Raw genomic sequence first — 12,472 nt, forward strand, 5'->3', positions numbered from 1 at the left:
TCTAGACATATCTCTTATGTAATTTTATTTAATGAACTTTTTTTCTTTTCTTATAAATGAAGGATTGTATAGAGGTAAGAGGGGAGGAGATTCTTTTCGGGTGATTACTGTTCACTTTACTACAATTTCCTAAGATGTAAATAACATAATAATAAATGTACGTTTTTAAATAGTAAATCAAAACCACTTTTAAAACATCTTATCCACTATCTTTTTACTATTATACTAGGAGGGCGGGGCGGGGCGGGGCGGGGCGGGGCGGTGGTTTCAACGAGCTCTATCGAACTTTCTAGTATAATATCTTTTTTTGATAAATCAACACTTTCAATAACCCCTTCACAAAAAAAAAGTGCAAAAAAGCTCTTTTTTGTTTCTCCATCTGTCTCGATCAAAACACTCTTTTTATGACTTCAATTAGAGGGAAATTAAAGATTGCCTTAACTAATCAAACTACTGAAACAAAACACAACATCTCTCTCAAATGGGAATTCAAACTTGTCACCAAAACCCTGTCCCAATAGTTGGAGAACAATTGATCACATCTAACAAAATGTCACAATTACATGACACCATTTGTGGTCTTATCTATACCATCAACACACTAATCCAATGATTGGATAACACTTCTCTCAATCTCCTTCAACCATTGACTATTATCATAAGATCTTGAAGCTACCACGTAGCCACCACTCTGTTTAGCTAAAAAGGTAACAACATGGTGGTTTTGAGTAGCGGATTCAAAATCCTCCCTTACATGTAAAACTTCTCTCGAAATGGTTGTCCTCAAAGGAGAATGCATGCTTGAAGAGAAAGTGTTATTTTCTTAAACTTATCTCATACATATACTTGAGAAGAATATTAATGTGAACATCATAAACATCAACATAAAAGAAATCTCCAACATTCATCATTAAAAACAAAAAACATCATATATTAGCTTGCAAAAAGTGTTATAAAATAATCAAAATAAAATAAATTATCCTAAGAATATATGTGTAGTACGTCAATATATAAACAGGAGGGTTATAACATAACCCCTTTACTGATTAAGCTCCTTTGCAACCACTACTCATCTTCAACATGTAAAACTTAGAGAAGAAAAAATAGGTGATAAATACTGAGTAAATATCCGATCATCTAAGTATCTTTACTTTTTTCTCGTTATATTTAGCTTTCCTTTTCCTTTGGCATATGTAACTCTTGTCATCTAAGATAATCACTAATATCCCTAACTCTAATGACGTGACATATAGTTCATGCTAAAAATCTCTTTAAAACTTGTGAAAACACTTATAAAACATTTTATAGAAAACCTTTTTTCACTTGGATTATGATATGACAACGATCAAGTTAATACTTAGGAGAAAATTAGAAATGATAAGAATAAAGGTAGAACAATTTACCTTGACACTATATTCTATAAGTTTCTTAATCTTGGAAGGTGTGAAAAGGTCTCAAAACTCATCCATACTCTGTCTATCATCTTGAACTAAGTAGAAGAAGGAAGAGGAACTTGCACCTTTTATGAGGTATGGATAGCCTACATGAAGCTACCGTTAATTAATTTAGGAGGAAGGTCATTAAGATTAACCTTTCTTCTAGATGAATCTCTTTCCCTTTATTTGCACCACAATGAAAGGGTCGTTTGTCCCTTAACCATTGAGAATTCAAAAACGAATGAGTAAGAACGTCATTAGTAGTTTTTCCTTTAAGTGAAGGCCTAGAGTTGGTCTCTTTATTTCTACCTTTTTAGTTAGTCAGTTGGAGAAGGCGTGGAGGTAGTGGCTAGTGAGAATATACAAAGGTTAGTGAATTCACAAAAAAATTACACCAAGGGATGAAAACTTTAAAAATAATTCCTATAAGCTTTTTTTTTAGTACCAAAATTAAATGGAAACACATAAAACATTACAAAAATGAGTTGCCCTAATGATATGTTTATACTATAAAGCACATAAAAAAAAAAATACATGGAATTTGGAAAAACTTACCTTTTGCGTAGTTAGTGGAAAAAACATTTTGGTACTATGTACATGTGAGAAACAAGGAAAGTTCCAATGGTATCTACTCAAAAAAAAGCTAAAAGGAAGTCATTGCTGGAAGTTTGAAAGTTTGAGAGTTTTGAGAAATTGGGTTCAATAGGGATTCTAAGGGTTTAGAAGACTCAAGAATACCAAAAGTTCAGGAATAATTGAAAATCTAGGGTGAAAAAACAAGGTTCTATATAGTTGTTTTTATAAGCAATATAGATCAAGCAGGAAGTGATCTCATCCATCCAAGTCAATGACATATGTCCTCAATCTCGTGAGACATACAAATCATACTTAGCAAGACATCATGATATTTCTAACCACCACAATAGGCACATGATGCACATACATTGTATTATATGTGCAATTGGAAATGTCATCATCACAACATACAACAAAACAAGAGATCCTGATTGCCCACATGTCTCTCATTTATACAAAAAAGTGAAGAGTTTCCTAAGTTCTACTCACTTTAGAAACATGACACAATTGTTATAAGGTCAAACTCCTCTTTAATTATACTCATAGAAAATAACACTTATGAGACAACTAGTTGTTCTGTAGTAGTTGGGTGTTTCCCCCCTACATTCAAATTAGCTCAGCATGCGGGTAAAAGTATCTTCATGTAGAAACAGTAGGGAGAGCAGGACTTGACAATATCAACCTTATCCCACAATCTCCTCCTTACCTTTTTTAGATAGAGGATAATGATCACAACATCATTATCTCTCATTTCAACATAATGAAGATTTTATCTTCCATTTTAGATATATAATAAGATCTGGACATACCTGTTATGTAATTTTAATAATTTAACCTTTCTTTTTGTCCAATAAATAACGAATTTTTCTTTTTATGTAATGACTATCTTTAGTCTACTATAGTTTAAGCTATAAATAACATAATAATAGACATAGACTCTCAAATAAAGTGCCAAACTATTTTCAGTATATCTTGTTTACTATATTTTTTGCTTATGCATAATCACACTACAAAGAATCCCATTTATTTGTATTCACCTTATGCAAAATCACACTTGCATACTTTTCGTTGGTACATATAATTTCACATATCAATAGATTTATTAAAAAGGTTTCGAGGTAATAAAAAAATGTTTTATAAATTCTAGCAATGATGCAATGGAGTTATGATAAATGGAGTATTTGTGATGGTTTTATAAATTTTTTTTTTTTAATGGTCAAGGGAAATAATACAATTTTCAACACACGAGAGTTTAATTGATAAGAAAGTCATCATCCAAATAATAACGTTAGAAAAAGGGTATTTTCAAATATTCTGCATTTGGTTATATATAATTATACTTTTCCTTAGAAAGTCTTCAACAAACCAGTTCGATCATTCAACTAATCCTGAGAGAGACAATTCAAAAAGCTTAGCTTGCTTCATAGATTCTTTATCATCATCATCGTCATGAAGCCTTCTAATTGTTTCTCTTTAATCCCCATCTTCTTTTTCATCGCTCTTGTAACCTCACAAACTCAAGATTCCTGCTCCTCCAACCTCATCCTGAACGATCAAGTCCCCTTTGACACAACCACTCTCCATTGCGCTCCAGTTTGGTCTACCCACAACTTCATTCTCAGAGTAAGCCTTTCATTTCTTAATTATACTTTTCCTTTTCTTTTGAGAATCTAGAATTCCAAACACTTCTTTGGTAACCCAGGTGGCGTCGAAATAGAAACCTTCGCCGAACACTACAATTTTTTGCAAGTAGGAAACAATGGCTCTTAACCATGCAGGTTCTCATAAGGGACTGTACTCTAGAAATTTATTGTATTTGTTTTCTTGTACAGTATGCGCAGACATCTCCGAATTTATGGAGCTTCGTTCTGTCAGCCCCTGATTCAAATTCGTATATAGCAATAGGATTTTCACACAACGGTCTGATGGTGGGGTCGAGTGCGATCGTGGGGTGGGTGTCAACCACCGGAACGGGACGATAAAACAGTACCTACTGAGTGGACAAAGTTCAGGCCAAGTGTTTCCTGACGAGGGAAATCTACGAGTCAACACATCAATGATAATTTCTCAACCTCAATCCCAACAGTTGTACTTAATTTTTCAGCTCAACACCGAGCAGCCACTGTCACAGGTGATATACGCCGTCGGCCCGTCGTCCGTCTTCCCGACTTCACCTAATTTCGCTTTGACGGAGCACACTGACTATGTGTCCACTGCCTTGAATTATGCTACAGGTACGAATCATTAAAGCTTGAATCGGTATTTTTCTTAATGAAATTGTTTAATTGACTCTTTCTTGAGGCGAAATGACTCTTTCGAATCCACACTCTGATTGAAACCACACTCTTTCTCACCCTTTACATCTGGAATTGGAATTGGAATTAGAATCAGAATCGGTTTAGGTTTCGATTTTTAGTCAAAACCTATACTATATTTTAAATTCTATTTTCCTTAATTTTGTCAAATGACTGACTTTCTTGGATTTTAGTTTAGTAATATGGATAACTACATCTAATGACTCTTGCATTGCCTTGAAATAAAATTATCGAAAAGTTGAAAGGCTGTTCACCTAACAATCAGACCAGTTCCAAGGGTAGCCTTCTCTTATGAGCATCATTAATGCATTAACCCTACAACCCATTCTATATTTAGATCTTAGTTTCGATTCTTTATAAAATAAAATTGAAACTGGAATTTGATACAAAATTTATCAATTATACAAAATTAGATACATAACCTATCCATAGTAGACCAATTTCGGGTAAAAACCGGAAACGAAAAATGGATACCCGAGATTTTGGTTTTGATTCGTTTTTTTTCTCTTCTCTATGTTTACCCACTTTGTTAATTGGAAGAGTAGAACAATTGTTTTATCTAAAATTGCAGTTTCATAGATGTTTTCAAAGAAAAATAATCTTTCAATTTCTTCGAAGGGTTCAAATAGTATGATTGATTAAAGTCCAAAGTGGCAATACAACACAAATAGGATTTACTCGTTAATAACAATAATAATAATAAAAAAATAAGTCTTTCGATTTTTTTATTAAAGAAATATAAAATGACCTTTGGCATCCCAATTTTTGGGACGTCACAATTATTTTATTTAAAACACTGAAATTTTTAAGATGGTATAATCGCAATCCCAGACCGCCACATAACTTCAGATACAAACTCTTCCTTATCTCCGCATATACCTCTCCACTCCATTTGCTTGATGCCAATTGCTTCAACTACCTGCTCCACGCTATCATGCATGGAATCCATAATCTCCATCTTCACCGTCTCCTTTCAATTTTTTTAAGATGAAAACGTCGTGGGTATTTCTTGAAGTTTGGAAAATTGTAGGGAAAGGAAGAAATAAAAATATAACCAAACAGTTTATACTAACCAATGTGTGGGGTGAGAATAAGAACTTCTAAAACTTAAAGGTGAAAGTTGTCAGTTCATCAAAATTTGGGTGGAATATAGTCGTTTGGTCATTTTTTTATTCATAGCATATTCAACTTGGTATGATGGATTTAATTATTTTTTATTTATTTTGCCAACTGTTTTTAATTTATAATTGTATACAGTTATTAAGGTTTAGAATACAGATGAAGCTTTAATATTACATGTGGCTTGCACTAATTACAGTATTAATTTGTACTAAGTTATAATGATTCAAGTCAGTTATCATCATTATTTCTTTTGTGGAGTAAATCATTTCATTTTCAAACTTCTTTGGTTCCTGTAACTATATTAAATAATTTCGGGGTTTTAATAAAAAATAATTATTTTTGAATGTTTGGTTATACATTTCAACATCCCTTAAAGAAATGGTTCTTTGGTCTAGACTCTATCAAGTGAAGTACTTGAAATTGTTGGAAATTTGTGTGTGAAAACAGGTCAAACCAAATCCGAGAGCCCGCACGCAGGGTTGAGACGGAGCCATGGGATATTAAACATTTTAGGTTGGGGAATTCTATTGATAATTGGAGCCATGGTTGCTCGCTACTCTAAGCAATGGGATCCACATTGGTTCTACGCCCATGCTTTGATTCAGTCTCTCGGATTTATACTTGGATTAGTGGGTATTGTTCTTGGAATTATCTTAAATAGTGAGCTTGAAGTCGATGTCTCTACCCACAAAGCTCTTGGCCTCATCATCCTCGTCCTCGGCAGCCTCCAGGTGATGGCATTTTTGGCGCGACCAGGCAAGATGTCGAAAGTGAGAAAATACTGGAATTGGTACCATCACAATGTGGGGAGGGTTACAATAATATTGGCAATAGTAAACATATTCTATGGGATTCATTTGGGTGAAAAAGGGAATTCATGGAATGCTGGTTATGGGGTGATTCTCTCTATCTTACTTTTGATTGCTGCTGTCTTAGAGGTGGGGATGTGGAACAAAGATTAGGTTAAATCTATATTTTATCATGTAACTTTATACTTGTTTCATTAGATAGATTGATTATATTATATTTGCAGCTGCTCGGATAGAACATTTAAGCATATTCTTTACTTTCTCTTCCTCATAATTGAGCTGCCTAGTGAATTTAATTGAATATTCCATATTAAAGTCTTCCAATTAGGTACAAATTTGGTGCCTCCACTATTATTTTATTCCATGAGCATGATTTTCAAATCTACTTTTATATTAATTAAACATGTTATCAATTAGGGTACAAGCTATTCAAACTCTTCATTGGAGGACGGAAGGTATGATTCCATCAATTAAGGGACAATAAACATTTACATAGGGTTAGATTGATTAACTTTTTATGAAGGTGAAGAGAAATTAAACATAAGTAATATAATAAAAAATTAAAATTGAAAAATGAAATCAATGGAAAATAAAAAACTAAAATATATTTAATTATATCATTAAAATAAAAAATTTAAAATTTAAAAATAATTTATTAAAGTTTGTTTTAGTTTTTAATTTGTTAAAATATTTTTTTTATTTTACTTAATTTTTTTAAGTTTTTAAAAATTCTGAAACTTAAATGTTAAGAACATATTTAACTTCAAAAAAAGAAAAGAGAAAAATTAATGGTATTTAAATCATCAATTTGTCCTGTTCAATTAAAGGATATTTAAATTCTTTTATCCTATGGTAAAATTAATGGCAAGAAAGAATCATTAAATTGTTTCTTTTATTGAGGCATTGTTGTTACATGATTTTTTCAGTTCAATGTTCAGAACTGAAGAAGAACAGAGCAAGAGAAGTGGATCCTAGTTCCATTCCTTTCATGTAATTTGATTTTCTAATAGGAATAGTAGATTTCAATTGGAAAAGTTGGGGTTTATCATATCAAAAGAAAATAATGGTGAAATAAAAATAAAATAGAAAGTAGATAAAGGGTTTGATGAAAAACATACCGTGATTTCGAACAAAAACACTGAAATAAGCTAGCTAGAGTTTGAAATCTGCTAGTGGTGTTCATTTTTTGCTAGAGTTTTTTGTTTGAAGAGTCAATAAAAGGAAAAGGAAATGAAAACAGAAACACGGGAAGAAATGAGCTTAAAAGACAACAAACTAGACAACACATTGGATGTCTTTTGTGAATTAATGGATACAAAATTAGGCCTACCAATGGACTATTTCCCACCTAAGTTTTAATGCAAAAATAAGCACATATTTATGGAGTTTTGAAAACTTAAACACCTACTAATGGATTAACACATTTTAGAATTTTTTGTTAGAGACAAGGATAAAACAGATATTTTACTTTTCATATTAAAAATATATATAATTAATTTCATTTTTCCCTAGGTTTTGAAAAGTAATATTTCACTGCAACTTCAAACTTTGAAAAAGTGACATTTCACCCACACAAACTCTTGATTTTCTTCTCTCTGACAATGGCAACGGAGACGACACCATTCTCTTCCCTTCTCTTTCTGCCACGACCGATGATGTCAAATGATAGATGAAGACTAACCAATGATGAAAATTGAAGACAAAGCCTCAATTCCCTTGCAAGGGAAGCATTGATGCGACAACGTCGTAGTTCTCTAGCACCAACTTCATTTTTTGTCGATTCAGCTTCAGGTGAAGATGAAGTGCATGATGACAAAAAATGCGATGGATTTGAGAATTGGTTGAGGCTTTTTTATCTTTGATTTTCATCATTGATAAGTTTTTATCTATCTTAGGATGTTGTTGGTTGTGACAAAGAGAGAAGGGAGAAAAATAGTGGCTATCATCGTCGATGTGCAATCTCTGTTGTCGGAGAGAAAAAAACCAAAGGTTTATGAAGATAAAATGTCACTTTTTCAAAGTTTGAGGTCGGAATAAAATGTTACTTTCAAAACCTTAGAGGAAAAATAAGATTAATTATATATTTATTAATATAAAAGATAAAATAATAATTTTATTTTTATTTTTATTTTTAATAAAAAATCTTAATAAATATTGATTCATAAATAAATATTTAAATTTTTAAAACTCTGTAACGATGGCTCTGTGCGTAAAAGAAAATGTTCTTGAAAGAGAGAGGCTTTTGGGGGAGTTTGCAAGACAAGGAAAGCACCCGATCCTATTCCTACCTCAATCTGTATAGGTGTGGAGTTGTCTTGTGCCATATGTACTGAGATTTCTCAGGAGACATGGTCATAAGGCCTCCAAAAAAGCTCTCTCTCTCTCTCTCTCTCTCTCTCTCTCACACACACACACACACACACACACACACACACACACACACATATATAATGCTATAAATGATAAGCAGCCAGAGGATGTTTGGGCTAAGAAATAGGCTGCAGAGGATCTTCAATGCTTATGACGTACTTAAAGGGTCTCCAATTGTGACATTCACCGCAACATTCAGTAGTGAAAATTTGATAAATATAATGAAGATTATTTAGTAGTTATTTGTCAATCAAATTCAAATTAAGTTAAATTGAATTAAATTCACTCAAATTCATTATTTATTAATAAAATAATATTATTTTATTTAATAATAGATAAAATAGTATTGTTTTGATAATTGTCTCTTTAGAATTGAGTAACAAAACGATGCCATTTATTTGTTCAATTGATGCAAAAATTCCAAAAAAATTCTACTTTCATTTTGAGTTGACCCATAGATAGATGACTTGACTAGTTGCTACATGTAATTTGAATACTTGGTCATTTCTTTGGTGTCACTTTCTTGATTTTGATGAAGGAGGAGTTTGATCACACAATAGCTACCCCTCAAATTTCAATTTGTGACTAGGGCTTTAGAAACTCTTCACTTATCTACACTTAGAGGAATGTCATGTGAATGTTTAGGGTGTCTTGCTTTGCAACATGTTGTGATAATAACTTCGACACCTTAGATTTAGTGCATTGCATGTGTGCATCGTATGTCTGATGCAACAATTCAAATTGTTCACGTGAATGTTTAGGGTGTCTTGCTTTGCAACATGTTGTGATAATAACTTCTACATCTTGGATTTAATGCATTGCATGTGTGCATCATATGTTTGATGCAATGATTCAAATTGTTAGGGCAATATGATCCATTCATTTGATCAAGTCATTGATAAGTCCAATGGCATTATGCAGAAGTTCCTTGATGTAACGTGTTATTAGTAGTACTCTAGTAACCCTAACAAGTTGGTTTTCAAAGATCGGTTCATGCTAGGGCCGCAATTGAGTTAAGTTGCTAATAAGCTACTTACGACTTGACTCGATTATTGTATAGCCAAGTTTAGCGGCTTTAGTATTTACTCAAACTGAGTTTGAGTAAGCTATTATTAGGCTCGATGGGCAAGCTCAGTTGTATAATATCAATAAATTCTTAAAATTTGAGAACTTACACTTACACATTTAAAATCTTACATTTATCTCTAAAACTTACAATTTAACCTTCTTCCCCTGCCTGATTATATCACACATACAACCAAGTGTCAAAATTTGAATAATTAATAGATATATAATATACAAGGTTTTATTGAAATTTCTTTAACGAAACTATAGTTCACAGTTCTTATCTCGAGCTCTAGTCTTGTGCATCTACCTTAGAGAGTTGAGAATAATACTTGGTTTGAATAAGCTTGATTGTAGCCCTAATTTGTGTTGTTCTCTAGGAGGAACACCACGACTGATATTTATAGCAACCTGATCAATTAAGTTTTTCTTTGATCTTCTTCTGCAGGAAGTCTTGGGAAGGATGTTTTGATTAATGGAAGGACAAAAAAGAACTTTCTTAAGTCTTCTTTTGAGGAGCCATGGGATCATGAACATTTCATCCAAGATTGAAAAAATAGGTGTTTTCACTGTTAAACTTGGAGGATCCTTTATGGGGCCCTTGCTCTAGCACCAATTTATTGATGGAAAATATTGCACAAACAAGAACTATGCAAAACTAGAGGTGTGGTCTTATAAAAGAATTCAATTTGAGTTAAATGAACGAAGATGTTGTTTTTAAATTGGTTCAAGCAATTGTTTGGGGGATTATATTTAATATTATGTTATTGAGTATTCTAATCAAAGTTTGGTAAAATAATTGTAAATGATACATCTCAAAAATAAAGGAAAGTCCCATTTCCTTATACACAATCTCTTATTTAACGAACCAAGAGGTTGGGTTAACTAAAAAAATTACATAAGAGATATGTCTTAGACTACATTGAGTAATAATAGTATTATGATCATTATCTTATATTTGTAGATAATGATGAAATATGATTAAATGGTTTACAAAATTTTTAAAATTTATCATTTCCATTGTTTATGGGAAAAGGGATATTTTGAGTTAATCTATAGATAGATGACATAGATGGGGTCATATGCAATTTGTATAGTTGATCGTTTTTCTGGTGTCACTTTTATGATTTTGATTAAAGAGAAGTTTAATCACACAAAAATAGCTTAATTGTTTTCATCCTTAATTAATTTAAACTCAATTTTTTTTTTTTTTTGATGTTTGGCAAGGTATGAATTATATTCATTTGTAAGCAAATCAAGTGAAAAATGTGAAAAATATAAAATGTGATACTTAAAGGTAGTTTACCCATATCATACAGTTAGGTTTTGATTTTGCCATAACGCCCTCATTAATATCATCCTAAGCCAGCTGCACATCATCAATTAGATGGTGAATGTAAATCCAAGTTGAAAGTTACCGAAATACTAATTTCTTTTGGCCTTACGAAAATGTCAAAAGTTTATTTTGATTTCAAACTCAAAATGGTTGAACATTACAATTCCTTCATGGAACATACATGCATGGTTTATTTATTTATTTTTTTAATTCTTAGTAATTTCTATTATTATTCAAACAAAACAAACGTCTCATCCTTGGTCTCCCAATCATTATATTCAAACCCTTTTTTTTTTTTAACTTATAAATTTAAAAAATCAAATCGTAAGATGTGATGCTGTCATGTTTTATTAACATTTGCAATATGGCTCCAATGATAAAACTTTAAAGAAATTACAATTTATACAATATTTTAAAATTTGAGAATAAAACTCTAGAGGAAAGCAATTACATTTTATACAATATTTTGAAATTTGAGAATAGCCTTTAATATTGACTTATTTTATAGTTGCTGTAAAAAAAATATTAAAAAAATGTGTGGAGTTATTTGATTATGGAGTTCACCTGCCAAGAACTTAACCAACTTTCCTGCATATTCTTGTTCCTTGGATTTTTTTTCTTCAGAGAAGTCCCTTCTCTCCTCTATAAAACTCCCAAATTCTGTAAGTTTCATGAGTGACATAAAGAATGCAATCTTTGACAACATCACAAGACAATGGTAAACCAAAAATCTTGTGTAGGCAATAATCAATTAAATCAACATCAGTTGGATGATGCTTATTACTAAAAGGAAGAAAACAAGAATTGAAAATGATGTTGCCAGTCTTCGCGAAGCTTTCTGAGGTGATCTTTTAAGGAAATCTTCACAAGCTGTGTTGCAAGTTTACTAAGAAGCTATATTGATGAGTGAGAGGTAGAGTTCAACACCAAAGAGTGAAGCACTGGTGATGATGAAGAATATGACAAGTGTGGCTAAGAGTTTGGTGGTTGGTCGGTGTTTAGTTTGCCTTCACAAATCGGTTGATGGCTTGTTTTGATTAGCTAATGGTTGCTAGGTGTCTAGGGTTACGAAGGATTAAATCAAACACAATCCGATTCGAGTACCTGTCAACCCAAACACAACTTGCAATAGAATTAGTGTAAGAAATACTAAATTCGAATCTAATTTTTTTTTAAATGTATTGTAAATTGTGTGCTTTAGACATGACACCTTGGAATATTAGTAAAATAATGAAGGAATAATTATATTTTTTGTATCGAAATCTTACACAAAAATCCTTCATTTAAATTGCTGGCGCAAACCAAGGTGAGATTAATAATGATAAAATCCAGGCGAGGTTGCTGTGTATAAATGTTTCTAAACATAAGTGGACCGCAAGAGACTATCAAACAACCAATAAAATTAAAGTCAAAAGTTTGACCTAAGTATTTTTAAGCCACTGA

General features: G+C 32.0%; 1 protein-coding gene across 1 annotated transcript; it reads left to right on the top strand.

Annotated features, from left to right (window-relative positions):
* The first annotated feature begins 3,387 nt into the window (after positions 1-3,387).
* On the top strand, positions 3,388-6,559 carry LOC123196979 (cytochrome b561 and DOMON domain-containing protein At3g07570-like). Its single transcript, XM_044611143.1, is given in 4 exon segments — positions 3,388-3,635; positions 3,845-3,980; positions 3,983-4,246; positions 5,897-6,559. Coding segments are annotated over 4 exon segments (1,089 nt in total). The 5' UTR covers positions 3,388-3,461; the 3' UTR covers positions 6,412-6,559.
* Positions 6,560-12,472: the final 5,913 nt, after the last annotated feature.

Source organism: Mangifera indica, chromosome 14 (assembly GCF_011075055.1).
Source record: "Mangifera indica cultivar Alphonso chromosome 14, CATAS_Mindica_2.1, whole genome shotgun sequence".
Classification (NCBI taxonomy): domain Eukaryota; kingdom Viridiplantae; phylum Streptophyta; class Magnoliopsida; order Sapindales; family Anacardiaceae; genus Mangifera; species Mangifera indica.